We start from the raw sequence: 26,026 nt of genomic DNA on the forward strand, positions 1-26,026 counted from the left end.
AGTATGACTTAAACATACCATGCTTAGATCTTCAAAATCCACTTTTCTCTCCCTATTTTGAATTGTGAGCTGGTTTTCATTATCAAAATTGGTTAAAAAACCCCTAAACCCAACAGGATAAACAGGAAAGGGAATACTCTTCCCTCACGCTTTCCCCCTGACCTCTTCACACACTCCTGCTTCAGCCCAGCACAGACATTGCATTTCCCTCAGGTAGAATTTGTTCTTTGTCTTATGCTGTCTATTTAGCTCTTTAACAAAAAAGAACTAGTGCAGAATCACAAAGAGCTTATGAGCTCATGTATGCCTCAGTGCAGACCTTAACATGACAAGAACTAGTGAAATAATTTGATGCAGTAACAGATCAATATTCAAGCATCATGTGCAGGTATTTTGCTATAAAGAAATGGTACATCAGGTCTAGCAGGGAAAAGAAGAAAGGAAAAGGACTTTTTTATGCTTTTGAAGTACCATTTCTGGTTCTGAATTTCAGTAAATATGTGTATGTTCTTTTCCTAGTCATAGTCATGAAAGTATTTTACATTTCTACAAGTCTGGGTTTCTCAAACACACTTTTTACTAAATGCTATAAAGTTTAACATATTTTTTAATAACTGACTATATTTTTTTTACACTTAGTTTAATTCACAGATGGTTCAGATTGCTTTTTGGTTTGTTTTCATGGCACGTACTTGTGCTATCTTTGAGCACAGGCCAAAGGTACAGTCCCAGCAGAAGAACCTGAAGAAAACACCAGCTACCTGAGGTAAGAACACATTCCTCATTGACTGAGAGAAATAACATGGGGGTCAGAAGGCCATTTGAAAGAATTCTTTCAAGGGATTAAGCAACAAATCGGTAAATTATAGATGTGCAAGACTCTGCTGTGACAAAATAATTCTATGTAGTTTTATCACAGTAGTATTAAATTTAATAATTCTATATATAAGTATTCTTTGAAACAGAACTGCAAGAGTTGACTAAAGGTACTCAATAGGGAGAGTACTCTGGGGAGGGAGCAGTGCCAGGAGAGCACCAATGATTTCTTAACATGTCTGAAGGGTCAGTAGTTCATAACAAACTATTCTAAATATGTGGCTGACAGATGCATAATCTCTCTGTATCTTTTCCATTACATAATCACGGCTTTTCCTCATACACCATTCCTCACTGCAATACAGTGATATGTGAAAATACTGGAGAAGTCATTCTGAGTTTTGAAATGATATGTTCACACAAATAAAGACTTTTTTCCAGTGAAAGATTTCAAGGGAATTTGGATTGGCCATATACCCAGAAATAACTGCTGAACAAGACCATATGCATTCATACAGCTGTACTTTCACTTTTAAGTCTTGCTGATAGAGAAAACACAAATGGTAAGCGGGTTCATTTGATTATGCAGAAGTCAATTTGAAGTAAACAATTTATGAAACATATCCAACAAGCTGCAAGCAATCTGTGGAAAATATAAGGCATAGAGAAGGGAGGGGCACAGCTGCTGTGTTATACAGCCACTGACTTTGCTTGACAGAGACATTGTTTGACATCACTGGCTGAATAAAACCTGTCAGCCTGGTATATCTGATCGCTGTCACCACAAAAGGTAAAGGAATTAGGATGTCAAAGTGTCTGTTCTTTAACAGCTTTATATTGCTAAACTTATCAATATTTACTAATTAATTCTTGAGGCACTGACACTGGGACTAAAAACCAATGCCTGCAATCCAAACCCCTCCACAATTGCTCCTCTGAATATAACACACATCTAAATCTAGATAAAAATTCAGATTCCCTAATTGTATTAATTTTATCATTCTCACAAAAATTACTAAAAATATCCTTTTAAACCTGGGAGCTGCACCTCAAATCTGTCAAGCAAACCATTGAGGTAGGCTCTGGAAACATCTTTATGAACAATGTACTAAGAGATGTTCTTCCACAATGCTCTGCACCTACCACAGATGATTTACTTTGAAACTCTCCATGTCCTTCCAGGTTTGCCCCAATACCTGTTGCCAGCTAAAAACTCCTAGTACAGGATCTAGGTGTGAAAAACTTGCTTTATTTCCTAATCCCACCATGCATCAAACCGCTTCACTCTGAGATCTGTCTGTGGCCAGTTATGAGAACATTTTAAATTTTGACCAACTTGTACCAGTCCTGGCAGTATTGTTATGCTACAAAAGATCAACAGCATGCTCCTGAATCAGATATCTAGTGCAAGGAACCCAGCTACCTGGATAAACCTTTCTGGACCAGCAGACAAACATTCATGGTTGGAGCAGCTGGCTCTGTGGGATTAGTTACACTAGTGAAAAGGAGAATAAATACTATGATTTTAGAGTGATAACTTTGGGGCCCATTTTGCGCAGAGGTAAATGATAACACTGCCAGTAAGGCAGCAGGAAATCAGACTTGATTTCCCAAGTGGTGCTGCACCTTTATATAATAGATATCAGAGCATAAATGGCCAGTGGTCTTTTACCCTTCAGGAAGGTAATCCTAAGGTTCTTTTAGGGGCTTCACTGCTGTAAACAAAATGGTGAGACATCCTGAGCAAACATTTACAACATGCAGAGTTGTCACTCAATTATATGCTTGAGTTACACTACATATTGAGTGACACTAATTGCACTGAAACTGGAATATTACTAACACACAGCTCAGCTACAATTTAATTTCTGCACACAGTGTTGTTGAATAATTTCAGTGTGATTAAATGTTAAGTTGTCAAGGCATGGATTTCCTAAAAGAGCTGCATCTAATACAGTAGATGCCAAAATCACAGAGAAGTATGTCTCATTGTGGAGACAGACCTACTACCCATTTTCTCTTTGTGCAAGACTGTAATTCACTTGTGTAGATCCCCTGAATCTGGCACTCTCTCATTTCCCAGTGTATTTCATGGTTTTGTGGAAAACAAACACAATATGGGAAGGCTCTCTGGTGCGGTTTTCATTGCTAAAATACAAAAGTGGGTTGCAGGAAATGCTTTTTCATTTCTTCTTCTTGCACAACAAAAAGCTAATTGAAACACAATAGGGAAGAGCTCTGAAACAAGGGAGAGAAACACACTAACCCTGAATGAGAGGAAAAACAGAGGGAAAGAAAGATGGTCATTAAGGTAAAGAGAGCTCTTGGGAGTCTGCAGAAGGGAGAGCAAAGGACACCACAGGCAAGTGCAAGAAGGACCAAGAACAGAATAACAAGGATGGCAGAGAAATAAACAAGAAATGAAGGGGAGCTGTTTGGAGAAGGTGGGCAAGGAACAAAGGTCCTGAAGTAGTGAAGGTGTTTAAAAAAGTCTTGCTGGAGGAAAATGTAAAGCTCCCAGCTTTGTCATCACCAATCATGTTTCTAGCTGGAAGACATCCATGAAACTCTCACTGTGTTTGTTACAAGAGGAAAAATAGTTGGTGTGCAAGTGTTCAACATGTCTGAAGAAGAAGAAATCAGGATGGTCACTCTTACTTACATATCAGAACCAGAGTTCCAGAGCCTGGAACTTCATTTGAATTACCTGGAAAGAGCTGAAACTTTTCCTCTGAAATTAATCAAAGGACCTAGTTTGCCACTTTGTCATAAAAATCTCAGAATTATCAGGTTAACCTTGGTGTCAAACAGAAATTTACTTCCCTTAACTAAACACCTCTAGAGTATATACAGGCATATCTATATCTAGATATAAAATAGTTGCTAATCTGCAATAATATAATTATAAGTGGAATATAAAGACATGGTCTATAAGCAAGAGGTAGTAGCAGATCAAGGAAATATTTATTAAAAAAAAAAAAAGCACAACAAAAACTCAAACAGATATAAAGCCACTTGCCAAAAATCTCCTATCTCCATGTTCTAACTCTTAAAAGATAAGGTGAACAAGTGTATGTGCCTGTGTGCTTTTAGGGGCAGATAAAAGGGGTATTACTGCAAAGTCTTTCTATGAAGAAGTATATTAATAAAAATAGGTATAATATTCTCAAGTTCCTCCTTCTAAAAAAGTTCAGAAAAATATTTCCTTTTAGCCCTTGGCTCTTCAAGACTTTTCAGAACTCATTAAAATGCACTTTTGAAATTAAATGGCTGATCAAAAAGCATGTTTTCTCTTCCCAGAATGAAATAGGTTCGCCTGGCTTTTGAACTCATCTTTCAGAAGTATTAAACAAGTTATTACCAATCTTTTGGACAGTATATCTGAAAAAAATCTGATAAATAGATAAGCTTTAAATCTTCTAAAATTACATTAATAAACTACATCCATTATATTTTAAAATACTGAGCATACAGAAGGCACCAAAGATTCTCAGCATTTTTAAAAATTGAGGGGATATATTTACTCAAACAGGGTTGTGTTGTTCTTAGTATCTCTTTCCTTTTCAAATGCACAATATATACAAAAACAATTGACAGAGCTCAAACAAGAAGCAGTAGAGTTTGGGGTGGTTTATTTGCATTATTTGAGGGGGAAGATTTTTGGCTTTTTTTCTTTTTTTAATAACTAGCCATGAACATGAAGGGAGACTGGGTTCTTTTGATGGAAAAATCTTTGATAAAGTGGCAAGGTAGAGCTAGTAGTTATACTTCTTTGCCTTCTCTTGGGACAAGAAACAATTTATATTCTTCCATTGTCTTAAGAAGCCAACAAATAAAGTAAAATAACAATTCTACCATATCATTTTTTCAGTAATTGACTAGAGCCATAGTTGATTTAATACCTCTGAAAAACAAGAATTCAAGAACATGCATATTTTAAGAGCATCTGATACTGGCTTTCTATGGGCCAACATTATTTACCAGCTCTGTCAAGGTGCTATTCTATTGCCTGTACACATCAATATAAACTTATTTCATTGAGCACACAATTCAGCTTCAGGAAAATCTAAAGTGAAATGATGGTTCCCTTGATTAATATTAACTCTAGTGTAAGCTGCAATCTAGCAAAAATAATAATGAATTACCACCATCCACAGAACTGGTAGTTAGGGGCAAGAGCAACGCATTGTAAACAGCAATACATTAATAATGCTCTCAAAACTGCTGTAGCAGTGGCACATTTTATACTCCTTATCCACATTATAGTCTCACTTCTGTTAGCAGAAAGTGTCATGTGGAAAAAAAAATATAGATATGCTGAAACCAGAAGCCTAGTAAGTCACTCTGCATTCAGCAAAACCAATGGTATTTACTGGTAGTAAAAACAAGTGCTTGTCTGAAATATTTCTGCAAAAAGAAACATTCAGACTTGAATAAAGACTCACATCTACTATATATTTTCCATACAAAATACGTAAATCTAATACAAGTGATTTAGTGTTGTTTTGTTATGGAGGCCTGCTGTCAAAAAATATCATCCTGTTGCATCTCTTGGATAGAATTGCTTTATGACTAGTCTCATAAACTGTTTGCATAGTCAATTAACCTAATTTCCTCCTGAATCCATATTTAGAAACTGAAGATTGAAAAATATTCAGATGATTTACTTGCAAATATCACTCAAATTACTGAAATTTGTTCCCTAGTTTCATTTGCTCTTAAACACTCAAAACCAATCCAGGCAAACATAGGCACAGCTACCTATCATACTTCAGAAAGAAATTTCTTGTCTCACGTGAAATCGTGGCATGCTACGTGCTTCACACTACTCTGAGCTCACCAGTCACAAATAGTACTGAAATTTTCCACATTCCCCAAGACAGGACATGCAAGACATGAGATTGATGCTCCCTGGTGCTAAAGACTGTTTATATGTGATGAGGAGATAGGATGAGCTGAGAGGTCAATAGCGCTGGATTTTTCAGTGTCAGCCCCATTTGCTGTCTGTCTGAAAGCTGGGCTGGATCAGGGCAGTCCCTGTGAGCACCACAGGTCTGCCAGAGCTCACTTTGGGAGAATGTGCCTGGAGTCAGCCCTAGGAGCCTGGTTCAAGCACAGCTCCTTCCATCTGTGCCCTGCAATTAGGGCTTCCTCGAAAACTGATCTGAGTAAATTTTCTCTAAATATTGAAGCAAACCTAGTAGACTTGAAAAGTGAGCATATTCTCTAATGGCTAAACAGCCTCAAAGGGTTCTGTACACAGTACATTAGAGCATCAAGAAAGTCACACTTATTTCCTACTATTTGTTTTCAGTGAAGCCATGCAAAGTATAACTGAAGCCAGACAAGACTAAATTCCACCTGCAATACTGTTGCCATGAATATGTGAGCTCAAGATGTTATTTAATAACTACATCTCCTCTTTTTTCCTGTCACTAAAATGTGTACATGAATTTGAAATACAGAATAAGGTGTCAAGAGCTTCCAGCTTGGATATTTTTGGATACAGACTTTTTTTCTGAACAGATTGCTTCTTCTTTACTATGGATATGAAAGCATGTTCCAGATAAAGAATCTTATGGAAAACCAAATTGAGCCAGCTGAGAGTTGAACTTGACATTATTTGACTGGCCATTTAATTTTATTTACTTAATTTGTCAGCTCAAAAGAAACAATGACAGGAAAAGCCATATTGGGAATTATCAAGCAAATAAAATTACACTTGAATTAACAAGCTGAAATTAGCTAAGTGATTTGTTGTGCAGCTAATCACAAGCTTGATGGAATCAGCTTATACTAATTTCTCAGCCTCCAAACCATTAGCACCACTACAATTCTACATACTGGGAATTTGCTGGATCCTGTGCACGACCACAAATGCATCTGAAAGTCCCACTTTCACTGGGTGGTTGGTTGAACTTATCTGTGTCACAGCAACAGGAATCTAAAAGACAAAATAGGAAGATATTATTGAAATATTGAACTAGGAAAAAAGATTAAAAATAAAAAGCACTGCCAAAATGAACATTTAACCAGTGTAACTTAAAAGTCCTAAATATATATTTTACACAACATAGCACAATAGAACCAAGAATTATTTGAAGATAGAAATTATTGGTTTTCCTTTGTATTTTATCTCAATTTTCTTTGCATTGTTTTCGCATGAACCCTTAGAGGTAGAAAAATTGTCAGTGACAACGCAGAAAAGCATAGTAATTTCCAGTAATTTATTTCCCCCAACTGAAGAAAAAGTGAGATGATGCGCCAATACACTCAAGGATGAGGAGACAATACCTCCTGTCTACTGTTGAACACAAAAACTGTGAAAGTTCAGCTTGGAATGGACGTTTTAAAACTTATGGCTTAGTTAACTTGCACTGAAAACTCTGTGAATTTTTATCTGTAAAGAGTTCTGACTGAATTACAATAACATTTATTATGTTCTCGAATAGCAGGGAAACAGCGTTGTGGTAAACATGGAAAATTCCAGATGCTCAACTGCCATTACCTAGAGGAAGGAATAAAAATATGTAGATAGTCAAAGACCATTCCAGCTTTATGTTACAGATTTACAGGTAGCAAGGCTGCATGAAAACAAAGGGCGGGTTTGATTCCATTCTTGGGACAAGATTGTGGCTTTGGCTGATACTTCTATACAGATATAATAAGACTGAAATATTTTGAGATGTTTGATTTAGTGACCTGTAGAATTTCTTCAATATTAATATAGGTAAATAGATTGACTGGTCACAAAAAGCAGCCACCACTAAGGGAGCAGCTCAGACTGACAGTGTGCCTTTACAGCATTCAAAAGCTCTACCCAAGACTGAGAAGGAAACATAAATTTACTGCCTAGCAGTTCTCCAGATGGCAGTAGCAGAGTAAAAATAATGAAATGCCTGGATCAATTAGCAAGGTTAGTCATTGCAAAAAATGCAAAGCTATAACACAGACAAAAAAGAGTGCAAGGTAGAGTTTGGGGACCATGGTGTAGGAAGCAGCAGCTCTAGAAGGAATCTCAGTGCTGTAGTGGATGAACAACTTCAGCTGTCTGAGGGGACATCTCAGCAAGAAAACGTAATTGATATGATATTTGGTTACACAGTGAAATATAGCTTAGATGTGGGGTGACCATTTTACTTGCACCTGAAAATTAATCATTGCTGATATATCACACAGAGTTTGAAATTATACATTTCTTAAAAAGATGCCAGAAATTAAGAGAAGGAAGATTAAAAGTGCCATAAAAATACTTTGTAAACTTCTCCAGTTCTCAAATGCCATTAACAGAAGTGTTATAAATGTTCTTTCTATTTGACTTCCGGATGAAATACTGAAAAGCTGGTTAGATTACCACAAACAAGTTCTTCAAAAGGCAGAAATTACTCAGGGACTAAAGTCTTTTATTCTAGCACAGAAATATATAAGCAGTTTCCAGAGCAGTTGGAAACTTCAGGCAGGTACCTTAGGAGTAGAATAAACCACAGCTTTCTATGAGCAATTATGACTTTCTGCCAGTTGCTGTTTTCAGATATCTTATATTTGGATATCTTACTTTTCAAAGCTGCCCTTCAGTTAACCAGAAATTTTTAGGCTGAGGGCAGATGGAACTCGATCAAGTGTAAGAAACTGAGACACAAGGTATTAGTTTAGATAACCCAATAGCTTGCTATGGCTTTAATTGTGTGAAACCACAAAAATTATATAGTTGGCCAGTATTTTTCACATAGCAGAAAAATGCTGAAGTAAAAAGCTGTGTATTCATAAAGTGACTGAGGATTCAGTTCTGTCTACATGATAATTAATAGCATGATTTCTGGCATTTGAGTTAAGCATCAGTAGTTCTCCTTGTGCCCAAAATAACTTTTGGTTTTGCTTTTTCCCAATTACACTGGTAAGTAAGTTCTGGCGAATTAAACATTGTCATAAATTTCCATTCCTTTTACTTAATTTAGTGACTGTTTTTTTTGGGGTTCTTGCACACATGATCTGGTGTGGTATAAAAAAGGCTTGTGGCATGTTGTCAAAATGACAGGAAAAAAAAACTGGCTTGAAAATACTGCTAGAAATACATCAGCTTAAATTTGGCTTATATCGGCTGGGCTCAGATGCAGTTACTGGATAATATGACAGAAGAATGCCAAAAGCCATATTTTCAAATTCTTCAAAATAAAAGACTCACTAAATTCAGAACTAAGTCTATAAATTTTCTGCAGCATGAAAGCTTACACAAAATAAGGGAATTATTCATAGTCTCAGAACACTGGAAAGAAAAGCTTACATTAACTATCAAAGAAACTGTCTTAAAGGACTTTGAGGAGGATACTGAAGACAACCTATTGAAAGGTAAAGATGAAGAGGATGCAATGACTTTGAAGAGAAAGTTAGAGAGGAAACACAGCAGTTGAAGAGAAGAGTGTATTTGGAATTGGAATTAGTAGGTTTGTGACAAAAGATGGTGGCAAAATTGTTATCTTAATGCATGAATAGTGTCTGACACATGAAAAGGATTATACTCATTTGTATCGTGTGAATGTAAATCAGGAGAAGCTGCACTCTGGCCTTCTTGAATGAGACTCCTTTCTTTTTAGTCTAGTCCCTTTTCACATGTTTATTGTGAATTTTTGAATTACTGAACAATTTGCATCTTTCCCTCAAAAATTATGAAAAAAGCAAGCAATTTCATTTTTTGGGGTTTTTTTGGTTTGGTTTTTTTTTTGCTTCTGGGAAGGAGTGGTGAGTTCTTGCAGTACTAATGCCACAAGTCAGGATTTTGGGTATTTTATTTTATTTTATTTTATTTTATTTTATTTTATTTTATTTTATTTTATTTTATTTTATTTTATTTTATTTTATTAATTTTTATTACAGCCTGGTTCAGACCTTGAAAGTTAATGAAATTATGAATGACTCAGTGATATGTGATATTAAAGCAAGATGCAGTAGCCAAGTTGAACAGAAAATATATAGAAAAACTTCAAGAGAAATTAGAAAAATTTGAAGCAGAAATAACAATGGATTTTGCCAAAATCCCTGCAGGTGTCAATATTCCAGTGTTGAGCATTCTTCTGAGAGCAAGGAACTTTCAAAATAATTTCTAAAACAAATAAGAAAGTAGTAGGGTCCAGTCTAACAGAAGCAGCAGCAACACAGTTTGGATACATGTTTTAGAAACAAGGCTTAGAAGCAAAAGCTTCTGTAAGATCAAAAAAGAAAAATTAAATTAGTATAGTCAGATCTTCAAACTGAAGGGCAGCCTGTGTGAAACAATCTTGAAGTCAGAAATGCAGCCAAAGTAGAAGGCAATCAACAACCCAGGAACACTCTTATTCTTCTGAAAAACTAGAGTGCCATTCTACCTGTGTTCACAAAAACATATATTAATTTTTAAAGAGCGGAAAAAGAAATTGGTAATGTATGTACTGAGTGCCATATTACAGGTGAAATCTTTTGCATGAGATGTCAAGATAAAATGGACTTTTACCATATGCTATTTGATTAGGAAACATTCTATTTTGACAGAAAGCTTGTAGTAAATATTTAAATAACTTATGGAATATTTCAGCAAAACATAGATAGCAAGCAGAGAGATGCTGTTCTGGATTTCTCACCTGAATGGCAAGATAAGTCGTAACAGGCTGACATGTTAAATGGCTGAGCAGAGAGCTAGGAACCTGCAAGTGATTGCTAATGGTTGGCAAGGATTTTACAGCATTACCTTCTTAGAATGGCTTTTAGCTAGAATAATTCTAAGCCATCTGTTAGCTCTACCACAGAAAATGTGATCTTTTGTGTTGTACAAATCAGCAGTTTATGAATAAACTTCCCACACTAGCACTGAGGCCATTAATGTCTATATTTTGGATTATATACTTCAACAGTAAGGAGAAGGGAATTTACAATTTATGTTGAGTTCTATGTATCATTGGGATCTGTAATCTAGACAGCATTTCTCATGGAACTTCTCAAATTTTATCCTTTTCAACTGTAAGGTCATATCAGAATCCTATTCTTCAAAAAATGATAAAATCACGGTCTCTAAACTTATTCTGAAAGAGGTGGTAAGCAAGTTGCAATTACTGCCCCACTTCAAACCTGAGTCAAAGATAAGAACCAAAGTATGTTGCAAAATAATAATGGTGTTTATATAGGGTTTTTATTTCCAGTTTCCCAAGTAGTAATTAATTAGCCCACAGGCTAAACTGCATGAAAATCAGGAGTTTTAATTTGTGTAAATTGAGCACCTCAAAAATCAAAAATAATTTCCATGTCCATATTTTTGATTACAATAAAAAGGCAAGAATAGCATGATGGGATTTTTTTAATTTAGTTTTTTGTGGTTTTGTGTTTTTGTGGGGTTTTTTTGTAATTGTTTCCTTGGGTTACTTTTTGGCTTTTATTTATTTTTAAATTTGTTTTAGTTTTCAGGAAACAATAGCAAGGTTTGAATTCTTGTTACTGAAAACAGAGTATTTTCTTTCATGCCTAGCAGGGGCATCAGTTTTATTTAAGTGCTAGCACTTAATAATTTTAATTTAATTCTGTCTCCTTCTTAGAATAGAAATTCATTCTACTACAAGCCTCTTTTAGAATTATTTCCCAAACTCACATATTGGGCAATTTTGAGCAAATATTATAACTTTAATAATGGTTTCTGGACGACTACATAAATAGAGAGTCATTACGATTTAATGAACAAAGTGAGCCTTCTCCAATGATATTAAGAAAAATATCCTAAACAATTAACAAGACCTATGGAACCTAATTTGTTCTGTATTAATCATGGATAAAAAAAGAAACCAAATATTACACTAAGGAACATTAGCTCTAAGCATTAATGGGAAAAGACTATATAGAATAGTTATTTTGTTTAATAAGAAGTGAAACTCATGAGAATTGAACTTCGGTAAAATTTAGAACATAAGAAATTCACTACTAATACATAAAAAGTATGCCTTTCCCCAAATTCTTCTTTATTCCTGTACTCTGCTGGCTTGTTTGCACTGTAATGAATTTCATATGTAGTAGAGGTACACCAGTAAAATTTGCATGCCAGCTGATGTTTCCTGACATATTGACCGTTTGCTAGAATAGTGTTGGTGTAAGCAAAGTGACATTTAACATGGAGATGCATGCACTGTAAAAGAAGTAAATTGCTAAATAAGTAAATAATTTACTTGCTATAGGAGCTTGTTATATTTCAAATTGTTTTCACATTTTGAAAACTTGATCATACAACTCCTTCTCCTAACAATTAACTCTTCTGAAAGATATTCCAACGTCTTTGTATTTTCTGATGGTTCTGCTCCCTTCCTATTTATTTTTTTTAAATTTTGGATAGAACTGTTACATTTCAGGTTGCTTTCTATTGAGGAAAACAACAGAATGCAGAAGATTGGGCAGAGCAACTCCTTTGGTATTCAACAAACCTCCCTGGGATCCTGTCTTGGAGGACAACACCAGGTTTATGAGGTAGCAAACCTAATCTGGGAGCAGGAAGAATGGGACAAAGGGACTCTTAAACTGTTTGAATGAATAAGAAATAAAAAGTAAAATTTACCCAAAGTGCATTAGACATAAAAGTCCCTAGTTGTATCTGCCTTAAATGTATAATCACAGTTATTTTAGAGGTAGACTCTTCTAGATGAAGACAAGAGCCAAGACAGAGCCCCCGTGGGATGCCTGATGAAGCTACTGGCAGCAACCTGTTTGCTGTATTTCTTACATGGTGCTCCAGCTTGGGCACTTCCAATGGCAATGCCATGAAGACCCCTTGGATTTGCCATACATCACTGTCATTTTTGATGAACTGTGATGTTAAAATAAATTGGCACCAAAAAGACAGTAGAAATCTTGTGCACCTTTTAGTCATGCTAGTGAGCACTTCCACAAGTAATCTTACTGGAGTTAATGGGGCACCTGACAACGTGACTCAGCAGCAAGAGAAATGGCTCCAGATGGAAAGACTTCCTCAGAAAGCAATGGATTCAGCACTGCAAAGAAAATAAATTCCTAGCAAGCCTTATAAGCACTAGGACCAAGTCTAAAATGATAAATGACATGTTTGCCCTTTTCAGACAACTTGTGTCTGATCAGTGATTCAATTTTATTTAATTTTGCTCATTTAGATGAAAAGCTAAGATAGTGATAATGGAATAAAGGCTTCAAATAAAGGGTGTAGTTGTCTAGAAATCTCAGTCTCAAAACCCATTCCCCAAGTAATTCTGACAGAATATATTAGTTGCAACTTTCTAAAATGTTTAGAAAAATCTTTTGTCAAAAGATTTACAGATCATTAATACATTACTATTACCACTTAAAAAAAAATCTCTTTCCTTAGTTATGTGCAATAGCTTTAAAGTAATATTTGGAAATTCCATTCAGGACAGGAATAACTCATGAGAGGGGATGAGTTCAAAGATTCACCAGTAGAAAAAAGCACATTATTCCATTTCCAATTCCAGTTTTCTGTCTAAAGATAAATGAACAGAACATTAATAACTCCTACCACAAAAGCAGTGTGGTTTTGGGGGAAGCTTTCAGTAGTTAATGAGAGAAAACAGCCTTTGCATTGTAGCTCAGAAATTGTTTATCCATGGATTAGATGTCATACTTTCCTGCAATTCTAGGAACCACTTGTAAAGGAGTGGCCCATTTACTCCCCTTTTCATAAATGAATAATGTTTTCAACTACCTGACACACTGCATCACCATTTTCTTTTGTGCAGAATGCATGCCAGATACTTTCAAATTAGAGCAGTAACTTCTATCACCCACATTAGATCAAATTCGCACAGGGCTAGATAATAACAGGGTGTGCAATGCATCTCAGAAGCAGGAATAGAAGTCTCCTGAAAATGTCACCATTTTAATGCCAGAATGCATGTATAACTAGTATCCATCCCCACCTCTCTAGGTCTTGAAGGCAGGAAATTTTGTGCAGTCATTAGAAGTATTTCCTTTTCTTTAAAAAGTTTTCAGCTACAGGAGATAACCAAAGCTTATAGTGCACACTGTTTTGATCAAGTACAATTGACCTCCATTGTCCTAAGCAGAGTGGCATTCCAAAAAACGGGAATTGGAAACCTTACATGAACTTGGATTCAAAATGCAAATAAACTGCATTTTCATGAATGAAGACTGCAACCTGCACCTAACATTCAGAAAAAACCCCAAGCAGACCTTGCATCAGCACCTCTTTTATAAGAAAAGGAAAGCCATGTACAGGGGCATACCAGAAGTTTCTTGTTTCTACAATACTGATCCAGTAAGAAATCTTGCAGCAATCCTTTTCCAAGACATCTGTCTTAGGGGAAGGTATGACTGCTGCTAGCAGAAAAACCCAGATCCTGTCTAGCTTGCTAGTGAATTGCAGAGTAATATTATTATTTCTGCTTCATTAAAGGTGCATAACTATAACAGGCACAAAAAATGAGCCTGAAGGCTCACAAGTGTTTTATAGCAGAGAGAGAACAGAAGAGAAAAGAGATTTCTCCAAGTCTGGACAATTGGTTGTATCACTCATTAGTTTCTTACTATAAGGAGCATAACTGAGAGTTGCATTTTCAAGAGAAAGTCACAGTGTACCTGCCAAACAGATTAAAATAACAAAAAAAAGCAGAACAAAAAACCCAAACCAAGAAAAACCAAAAAACAAACAAAAAAGAAGACATCATTTTGCTACTAGAGATTTAAGCTTGTCTACTTTTGATTCTTATTTGCATGAATCAGAGAATCATAGAATACCAGACTGAAAGGGGAACTCAAGGATGACCTGCTCCAACCCTTCTTAGCAAAAGCACTGAAATTCAAATAAGTTATAGTTTCCAGAGCTCCAGCAACTCTAGGAAAAAAAATCACTCAAAGCAACAACGGAATTCTGAAACACTTGGACAATGCAAAAGAGCCCATTTAAGACAACATATTGGTGCTATGAAGGCAAACCAAATGGCCTCAATCTAAGCAATTTCATCACCAAACAGATGGAAAACCTCAGAGCTAGCAATACAAACCAGTTATTTCTTGTTTCAAATATATGAACTTTGTGAGTTGCCAAAATCTACAGCTGCAGGAAAAAGGTGATCTTTCAGCAATAACTATTGATTCTAGAGTATTTTGAAATGGGCAAGATTGGGTAAACTAATTAAAAAAATAAGATCCTCTCTTTCAAAACCCACGGAGAATTGACTAAAACCCCAGGAATTTAACACAAACATCCAAAAAAGCCTGGTTGAAATGCAGGATTAGTACATTTGTGTCATGTTGATGCTTTTAAAGTCAATTTTCTGAACATCACTTTAATAATAATATATCATTTTCATCAACATAGTGATCTTATAAGCAGTATAATGAAATGATCTTATATAACTGATCTTTCAAAAATTTTCCCTCCCCCACGAAAATGTAGGGAAATTCCTGACATGTATAAAGTAATTTGTCCACTTAAATGACAATTCTCAGACCAAACTTACTTCTTTGTAGCCGAAAATGATACGCCCATCATTGAGAAGGGTGGCCTGAAAAGTGAAACTCCCCAGGTTGTAATTATCCTGCAGATGTACATGATCCCACTGGACAACTAGTGCTGTGCCTGTGAACCCCAGAGTGGGGGTAGAGAGGCAAAAGGAAGAAAAAAATGTGAGAAATATATTAACTGATTGTAGGAAAACCACTTCACTGCAGTTACTTGAAACAAGAACAGTGATTTGTCTCTTTGTAGCAACTTTCAGCTCCACACCTTGAAATGCCAAAGACATTACAAACACAAGTTGAAACTGAAGTTCTCTGAAATGTAGACACCACAGTGCTACAAAAGCAGCACAACTACTGCTAAAGCAAGACAAAAAACTTGCTTGAAATTGCACAAGAAATCAGCTAAAGGTAGGATCCAGTGGTTCGGGCGTGCTGCCATTACCACTTCTCTGCAGTGGCATTCTTTACACTCTATATATAAATCCTGATGGCTTTGAAATGTGAACTGCTAATAGAATTCCCTGCTTAGTAAAAGCTATTATTTCAAGAATTCAGATTCTTCCATTAACTATGCATTAAATATTTTTTTCTGCATGGTGCAGGCCCTTGCTGAGGTTGTGCAGATTGAGAAATGTTAGGTGTTGGCAATAAATAAATGTAGTTTAAATCAAATTCACTGAGAAGTCATAGACAAGGTAAATATTGAGTCTGGTATGCAGAGATTCAGTTGCAAGAGCCTTGTTAATATTCACAGGAGTTCACTGGCTGAAGATGCACTTATCACACTAAAAATATTTCTCAAGCAACTTGCATACCCTGTGAGCATGTTTTACAGATGTTGAGACACTTATCACCAAAACTGTGTTTACTGAAAACAACATTTTCATCTTTACATTCCTTCCTCAAAAACTTCTCTTTTTAGGCAGTAATGGGAGTTATGTGCTTTGATTCAGACTTTAATTTCCTTTCTTCCTAGAATGTTCATGATGGGTCAGTACATATTCAGCTCAATATATTTTTGATATGTGCTTGAAAAATCTTTTGCTACAGATCTGTGCTGTAACTGTCATGATCACATCTTGACAGGGGTTGTCATGAAACTATGAGTGTGCAAATTTTGGGTCCACACTGCACCAAGTCCAACACTTTATTGTTCCTTGTGTTTTTCTGTATAGTAGGCATAATTGTGCAAACAGGGCATTTTTTTCCTTTGTGACCACATTAATTAACTACTTTTTGAATATTTATTTTATTGCATTACATTTAATTTTAAATGAAAAGTTATTACATTTATTTTAAATGTAAATTTATAACTTGTAAAGTTATTAGAGCACAATTAGCCAAAATTTCTTCTAGTCAGTCACTGAGCACTTCAGCTCTATGTGCATCTCAGAACCCCAAGCTAAAATGGAAATCATCTGCCACCCGAACTGTCCTTTCATTCCAGAGGCTTTTATGTAGATTTGTGTGTACCTAAGTTCCTTGGAGTTAGCTCCACCAGTGAGACTTTGATGGATCCCCACACTCTGAGCTTTCCCACTCACTACAGATGCTGCTTTATGGCAGAGCACTTACTCATGGGGACAAAGCACAGATGAATAAGAAATAAGGTGCTGAAGACACAATCTGCTCAGTTCCTTTTTACTTGTGTTAAGATAAAAATTCTTTATCCTAAAGCCCATGGAGCTAAAAAGATGATGCATTACACATGAAGAAGAATCCAAAATCTCAAAGAACTGTTCAGCCTCATAATGAAAGCCATGTGATACAGCCTGGTACACCTGGTGTGAAGACTGGAAGTCAGGACTATAATGAGAATTAGCTACATCTTCTCCAGAATCCTCAGATTCTTTAAGTAAAGAGGACAAATATCTGGCCAAAATGATAGATAATTTAGAACATGAAAATCATATATTTTTCTCTTTCAAAATTCTTCATGGAAGGAGTAGGATTTTCTCATGTAAGCATTTTATTGGATTTTTAACAAACAAACATTGCAATGATTAGATTGTAAGGAAAGCTTATGACTAAGAGAATACAGAATACATTTTGGTAATAATTAAAAAAAAATTGGAAATATGAAACATTTTTGAACCTGCTGGCAATTTTTGTTTAAACTCACTATAAATAAGCATATAAAAATAGCATAGATGTATCCAGGATAATTTACAAGATATTAATTCACAATACTAAACTCTCCAAGTTTTATCTGTTACTGTAGCTGATCACTAAAGGCCTGAGGTAAAGCACCAGGTGCCTTTTAACAACATAGGGAATGTTTCTAAAATATTGATTACAACTGACTTCAAGAGAAAAATATCCACACATTCAAGGGCTTTGAAAGTTCTCACAGAGTTTCAAGTACAACACTGCAGCTTGCCTTTTCCTCTTTCAATCTTTTTTACAAGGAACTCTTGAGAACTCGTGGTGTAGATGAGTGTATTGGATTCCAATTCTGGGACTCCATGAACACTTAGTCATTGACAGGTTTATTAACCTTATCCCTGCCCTGCTTCTGTGTATTCTTGCTACTGCACTCCACAAACGCTATTTTCATTTTAGGTAGTGGACAGATGGTGTCCACTATAAATACTTTGAAGTAACACTTTGAATTTACACTGTTATATAAGACAGATTTTCCCTTCTAAAACTGATAAAATGCATTGCTAGTTTGAGTTTATGCACTTCAACACCCAGATGATATCTGCTCAATTAAGAAAAGGCATTCATGATTCTTTATTGTGTTCTAAATTAATAATTGCTTATAGATGTCAAGTCACATGCTCTACATAGCCTCTAAAAACAAAAAGCAAAAAAATATTTTTAAATCCTGAATGCTTCCTTCTGAAATAATTATTTAGGAAAATAAGAAGAGCCAAGGGATACAGACAAGGACTGCTACATACCATTATCAAAGTATCTGACTGTTGAATTTCTTGACACACTGGGGTCAAAATTTGCCATTAATGGTGCAATATATTGGGTAGCTGTTAACATTCGATGCACAACTTCTCCAGTATATATGAAACCTACAATAAAAAAAAATTGAGACCATTTCAGTAAATTCTGAGAATATTTTAATAGAATGGCAGGTTGAATTAGGCATTGCCAGAGCATTAAAGGGTCATCCGAGAGAAATTAATTCCACCACAAATTTTATAGTGAATTAAATAAGAGTTAAAATTTCAGAAAAACATCTCTGATGGCTACCAGAAAACAAGATCCAAAATGAATAATGGAACAAATAATTCAAGAAGGTTTTTAAGGAAATAAAAAACAGTGAAAACTCAAGGAAGAATAACTCCAGTTAAGAGCCAAATGCAAAGATGTGGCACTATGAAAATAAGCCATTTACCACCAGGCATATTCCATAGTGCTTTCTTCCATACTTTCCAAAAATCTGCAGTTTGTTTTGCTCATGCAATTTGTGACCTCTTTTAAAGTTAGTCTAACCCTTTTTCATATTTCTAGAGACAGAGAGTAAGGGACTATTTCAGACTAGAAGTGACAACCTTTAAAAAGAAGAGTCAGATGAAAAGTGGAACAGACAGGACTTCTTCAGGTTTATAAGGCAAGCAGCATTTCTGTGACATTCTCTGCTGTGTCAAGTCTCACTGGTCTGTCCTATTCATCCCTGAATTGACAGTACTCTTCAGATCAATAGTGGGCTTCTTTCATCCGAAGTGCTCATCCAAAACCTCTTACTGGATTGGAATTGGAGACCTTCCTTTGAAAGAAGACCAGTCATCTGTGGTGAATACAGTAAATCTGCAGTTTTCTTCAAAGCAAACATCAATGTATTTTAATGGCAAGAACCTCCTTCTATTTTAAACAATAAATGGTCTACAAATAAACCTGTGTTGTTTAGGTTTGCCAACTCCACTTCAACTGGCTAGTGGAACTAATTATTTTAAGTGCCCAGATGAAAGCTTGATTTAAAAACTCCCATTGCCCTAGAATGAGTCATTTTGTTACCCCTTGCCTTTAAGTTGATTTGAGCTGTAGACAGATCTTCAAAAGTGATGTTTGCATATTATGTCTCCTCTTAGTGTTTAGCAGAGGCTGTCTTCTGATGTTTTTGCTTTTTCTACTTCTATTGATTCAATGAAGTATATTACAATAGCAAACATATCAACAACAAGATAATATAGGAGCTGAAAATTTTCTAATATGAAAAATATTATTAGAAAAACATACAGAAGAAATATAATTCTTTATTGGAAAATTATAGCATTATTTGCAACACTAATTAGGCTGGTTTATGTTTCCTTTCCCATTTTCAACCATATTGAGAGTCTCTCTTCCTCTACAAAAGCCTTCACTGCCAAGACCAAGAGTTCCTTTCTTCTTACCTTTAGTACCCTGGCAATACAACATGTGATGAAGTAGCCTATAAATCTAACTCTAAAACACAATTGTGAAATCCCAGAACCAAATATGAACCTGATCAAAACTGCTATTAATGTATACTACTAAAAACTCTTAGTGTGAAACCTCACTTTCTTAACAATATCCCCATCCTAACCAGTGTGAGATGGGAGGGTTCATTAACAGATTTGTTCAATGTGATATAGGAAATCTCTGAGTGCATGAAAAAATAACTTTCTGGAGTGCTTTAGGCACCCTCCTACTCCTGCACTCTTCTGAAATACACAGTTAAATGCTTGCCAACTGCTCATGGAACTAGTTCTAGAAGTCATAAGATGCTATAAACAAACAAGGTGGTTCTCTGGAGCAATTCTGCACAGCTACTTACAGATAATATCTTGTTCTGTGAAATCAGCTCTTGAGGGGGTGATAGGGGGCCTAAGAAAAAGTCAAGTGTGGGGAAAATAAAACAAAAGATTCAGGTGCAAAGATTTGGTATCTGACAAAGGGATGACCTAGGAACTGAGATTTTTTTTTTCATATAAAACATATCTGTGTACTCAAAAGATACAGTATTTTAATATCTGGGAACCCCCTAACTACTAAATTTATTCTTAGGATTAAACTGAAACTTTTTTTTTGTAGCAGGCAGAGGGGAAGACTGGGGGGCAGATTCTTCCAATTGAATATCTAAATACCACTTTTCTCTTTTGGTACTAGGGAGAGAGAAATGCCAGTTTAGAAAAAGAATCTGCCCACACATATTTACAAGTAATTTATAAATGTGAGATTTCAGAATACACAAGTGTGTCTGATTTTATGCTATTACTTATTTTAGGATAGCCAACTACCTTGCCAAAGTATAGTCTCTGAAAGGAATTTTCACTATTTCCTGCTTATTAGTGTTTGCTTCTAAAATGTCATTCCCTTGATTAATAATCCCTTATGCTTATTTAGACATTTTCAGAAAGTATTATTACACAGAATTCTATTTCATACTATGTGCTGCTTATTATCCCTATAGACATCTGCACACATATTTTAACACAGTTGTGGGTAGGTCCATAACCTTGAAACCATTCCTCTAAAATATTTTGAATACAATACAAACCAAACCTTTGAATCCATATTCGTACATTAGAATTAGCCTGAATAGTTCAGTACTCATTCATCCCTTGCACACTCATCCTACACTTACACAGTTTCCCTTTCATGCTTTCATCCCATTTACAGTATAAATGTCACTCTTATAGCTAATAATGAGGCAGATACAATAGGAAAAGAAAGGACTGAGTTGTGCTGGAACACTTAACTAAGTAAATCAGCCCAAGTAATTAGTAACCACAAAGCGTATTTCCAAGTATTTGCCGGATGCAGCTCTACTATAGATGAAATGGAAAGCAGGAGGTGGATGATAGCTGGGAAGCAGGCAGGCTTTGCATGAAGATCATTCTAATGAGAACTCCAGTCATGCATCAGAACAACTTGAAAAGGAACACAAAGTCATTTCAAATCATCCCAGAGATTCACAAGATGAAGCCACCATTGACGATGGACATTTTATCATTGCAACTATGACTTAAAAAGAGCAGCAAAAGTAAAATTGCCTTATTCTGGAATGGAAATCCACAGAAAATTGGCTTATGCTATCCATGACCTAATTTTCTGACAATGCTTAATGCTTGTGGTTGATTCATTTAGTCAAGGAAGAATTTTTCAGACCTGCAATTTCCTGAACCACTTAATCTCTCCTTTGTGGGAGGCATTGGTTGAGCTCTTTTCCAAGACTCTCCACAAGCACTATACCTAGAAGCATAATATGCTCCTAAATACTGAAATGAAGACAAATAGGCAAAAGTGCTCAGCATTTTGTAAGTCTAATATGTACATATAAATTTAACTAAAACTAAGGCTGAACTAACACCAAAACCACTTGTAAATCAAGAAGAGTATACTTATAGCTCTCAGAGTATACAAATTTACACTCACACAAACAAGAAAAAAAAATTACCACTTAAGCATGAAAGCACAGTCTCACTTGATGTAGGACCCTGACTTGATTTAAAAATGCATTTTATGCCTGAATTTACCCATTCCAAAATATGCTTATCTGTTGCATGCTAACATATCAAGTTTACAAAGAAAATTTAATGCACAAGGTTAAAACACACTGCACATCAGATTTCTGTAATTTCCTTTTTTATATTCTTAGCTGTGCACAAACTCAGTATCACTTAGAAAGTTTTTTGACAATGCTTGCCAAAAGAATGACAAAATATAGGGTAGCACAGGCAATGAGGCTCTGAAGTGTGTCTAAAGAGATGGTAGGATATGGAATATGCAGACAACAACAACAACAACAAAAGAATTATCTAGGTAGCTAACCATCTTCTAAGCTGCATAACAACTGACTTGTAAGATAAACCCTTGTCTCTCTCTGTGGTGGGTTGACTTTTGCCATCTGCCCCCTGTCCACCAGCTGCTCTCTCACAGCCCTTCCTCAACAGGATAAGGGGACTAAATAGAAGGAAAAAAATGTGTGTGTCTGGACACAAACAGAGAGAATACTTGCCAATTACTGTCATGGGCAAGAAAGAACTGACTTGGGGAAAGTTAATTTAATTTGCTGCCAGATAAAATAGGTTTGCATAGTGAGAAAGATGGATTAAAACACCTTCCCTCCACCCCTCCCTTTTTCCCAGGCTTAATTAGTGTCACTCCTTTATTTCCAATTATCTACCTCCTCCTCCCCACTGAGCGTGCAGGGGGATGGGGAATGTGACTTGTGGTCAGTTCATAACACTTCATCTGTGTCAGTCCTTGTTCCTCTCATTTTTTTCCTATTCTACCATAGATCTTTCCCATGGTCTGCAGTCCTTTAGGATAAACCTGCTCCACTGTGAGAACTCCACAGCCCATGGTTCCTGCAGGAGCTCTCCAGTGTGGGCTCCTCCTCAGGCTGCAGTGGATATCTGCTTCAGCGTGGCTCTCCCACGGTCTGTGAGGAAATACCTGCTCCTGTAAAGAGCCTGGCCTCCTTTACAGATGCTTTGGTGCCTCAACAGCCTCCTCCCTCTCCTTTTCTCTCCTTGGTGTTCACAGTGTTTTTTCTCATGCTTTTTGCCTCACTCCTGACACTGAAGTGCAACATACTTTACAATTTTTAAAATGAGCTCCCCTAGAGGCTCCACCAGGGCTCAGCTGTCTCTATCTACGGATCTGTCTCTATCTGGTCAGTCCCCCACTTCCTTCCATAGAGACAGTCACTCTGCTACCTAAACATTACCACAATCCTGAATACAATTTAACTTAGTATTTTGATTTTTTTAATATACATCGTATTTTATTTTGTATATGAACTATTTTACCTAATATGCAAAACCAACATTATTTACCTGAATTACTGGAATTTCTTGTTTCTTGTTAAGAGTTTTAAAAATTTCTTTATTTTCAGTTTAGTTATTTTCTAGTAGAAGATAGGTGGAAAGTTGCAGCTGAAACAGCACTTAATGTACCAGTCTTCCCCCCAGTAATTGTTAGCTCTTGCCCAGGTCAGGTTACTCACACTATATAAAATCTTTTGTCTTCTAAAAAGGAAAAAATGTTCTGGTAAAAAGAAAATGAGAAAGAAAAAGAACCATTGTGTCTGCTGGTGCTAAATAACAGCAGTGAAATAAGTTGAAATTATAACTTCAAATAGCCATGTCATTGCTATCATAAAGAGCACAAAAATTTATGATTGATTGATCCAGAATTGCAAGTTTTCTCTTTTGTTGTAAGTCCAGGGGGATGTAGAATTTTTTTTTGCAATTGTTTTGATTAATGCTGCTGAGAATTCTGACTTGCATTTAATTTTCAGGATGTTTCTTATTTTACATATCACTGTTTCTGACATACCACATTTTTATCTTCGATTTTTTTCTTCTCTTCAGCAGTAACAGTAAAAACCTGATGAACGTATTTTTGTTTGTAGAAATTAACTACACAAGAGACATTTACATGGAAGGATGGCAAGATATGGGGAAATAAAACATCAGAAGTAGTGTTGCTCATGTATTTATTTGGTGAAGCTGAAAAGTATTGCATAGGTGTATAAAGCACAGCTCACAAAATTTTGCACCATATCTTTTTCAACTATGCTTTGCCGGTGCTTTGCCTGTGCTTTTCCTATATTTCTCCACCAGTTATTTCTTCATGAAGCAAATTCAAGGATATGTTATGCTATTGAGCCCCTAAAATACATTGGAATGCTGAATTCTAGAAACAGATAATGCAATTTCCTTTCACGCCTTGTCCTATATAGCCATATTAATTTCTCTTTGATATTTAAGTGAAGTAAGCTTTAAGTAATGTCATTTATCCCCAGATGGCTAATTTATTGTTATGTCTGTAGAAAAATTTTATCATCACTGTAATTGCATGAAGATTACAGTGTAATTAAACAAAAGGATAACAGAAACTCCAGATCCCTCAGACAATCCATGAAAGTTAAATACCTTAATGAGCTTTCAAGATCAGTGTAAAATGAACCAATCTCTCATACTATTTTACGATTTTTTTTTCTAGCCTTATGGGAAAAATGAATTAGAGAGAGATTATACATTTTTTTTGCTTTACTTTTGCTTGACTAGATTGAATGTCTAACCCATTTCTTCTGGCCTGAAAAAGTGGGCTATCTGAAAGCTAAACCCCAGAAGGCACGAGCATAACTGTTTTTCTTAATTGCATAACTTTGCAAGGCTTTCTTGTGAGTCCATGCATGAAGGTAAAAAGAAAAGCTACCCACAATTCTTGTATTCTTCTCTGTACTTCTGTGTTATCTTATGTAGATATTTAAAGGCCAGAAAATTAGTTTTTCACCATAATTTTTCCTGCTGCTTTGTTAATACTTAAAGCAAGCATTATCTGGAATATTTGGGAACGTGCAACGTATGACATTGAGTAAATGTCAGTAAGTTTTCCAGCTTGCTGTAGTTTCCCTGCTATTCAGTCTTTTTTTGAAAAGTATGTGATCCAGTGGAATATAATCCACTCTGATTAATATCCTATTCAGCTCAATGAAGGGATTTAGGAGATAATGCATCATGAAACCCTTCCAGTAGATGTTTTTCTTCTGAAAAACAATGCCACAAGACACCTTGTCAGGAGACTGTTAGATACCACTAGGTGGAACATAGGAGCAAGACAACTTTTAAGAAAGGACAATGATGGAATGCAAGGAACTTGCAAATATAATTGTAACTGAAGTATCTCTTCATATACTTTATTGACTGTAACTTGCAATGCTCCCAACTTCAGGGGGAAGAAATCACAATGTTATTTAGAGTTTAATGGCTTGTATCTATCCCTCTCTGATCATACTTCCTTAGAGAAAATTCTTGGAAAGAGACATAAAACACTTTATCTACTTGGTGAGACACCACCATGTGATAGCTCCCAAGAGCCTCTCAGCTTCAGCCAAACAAAGGCCATCACAGCTCCTAGACAGACTGGAACCAGAGAAAAGAGGTTGACAGGAGGATTATCTCACTTGGGATGAATATCTTGGCAGCTGTGTCATTGTAGTAACTTTGGCGCTGCTGAATCCTTGGAAAAGGCTTGAATAGAGCTGTTAGAGGAAAATCTAATTTTGCAGTCTCTTTCTGATACTTTGCAGTCTATTTCTGCTATTTACTGGTTGGGTAAAACATCTTCATGCCTGAACAGATCTTGTCACCAATAAAAAAATTTGGATAGTACTGGATGATTTTTGGATAGTATTTTAATGTTTGGAGACATTTAATGTAATTGGGGGGGTGGGTTCATATTTGAATCAAGCTGTTGTAATATCAATACAGAATTGTTTTACTTTTGCTGCTGTCTCTTATACTGCCACAGAGTCTAATAAAAAGAACTGTCATAAGCTTTTGCCCTTGCTCTGTTTATTCTCCTCTTTGTTTCAGCTCACTTTCAAAGTTATTTCTTACCTGATAAATCACAGGCAACTTGAATCACATGATAAACAGGAATTAAAAAAAAGGCTTTCAGGTTATGATGAAATCATTATTCTCCAGTGTTTCAAAAAATTCAGTAAGGAAAAGAATAATAGAGTTTAGAAAAATGCTGAATGCCATCAAACTGGGTTGTCATTCATTCTGTAGAAGTTTGAAGCAACAAGGTTGCAGAAGACAAAAATAAAATTTTTCAAATTTTAAAAAACCTGCTTTAAATTTATGCATAACAGAAAGACAGTTTGGTGAATGTCTGGGGTTTTACTGCAAGAAATCAATGTTATTTGAAACATAACTTTGGGGGTTTTATGTAGACATCAATTTCACACCCATTGTATAATACTATTTCATTGCCTCTGTTAATCCTTCATAAACTACTT

At 35.7% G+C, this 26,026-nt stretch overlaps 1 protein-coding gene across 1 annotated transcript in view; it reads right to left on the reverse strand.

Annotated features, from left to right (window-relative positions):
- Positions 1–26,026, reverse strand: part of PLXDC2 (plexin domain containing 2) — a 253,175-nt gene that overhangs the window by 56,395 nt on the left and 170,754 nt on the right. The window contains exons 5-7 of the mRNA XM_063150230.1: positions 18,195–18,317; positions 15,288–15,406; positions 6,661–6,760 (exon numbers count right to left, since the gene is read on the reverse strand). Of these exons, the coding sequence (XP_063006300.1) occupies positions 6,661–6,760; positions 15,288–15,406; positions 18,195–18,317 (342 nt within the window). The remainder of the gene's footprint in view (positions 1–6,660; positions 6,761–15,287; positions 15,407–18,194; positions 18,318–26,026) is intronic.

Source organism: Melospiza melodia, chromosome 1 (genome assembly GCF_035770615.1).
Source record: "Melospiza melodia melodia isolate bMelMel2 chromosome 1, bMelMel2.pri, whole genome shotgun sequence".
NCBI lineage: Eukaryota > Metazoa > Chordata > Aves > Passeriformes > Passerellidae > Melospiza > Melospiza melodia.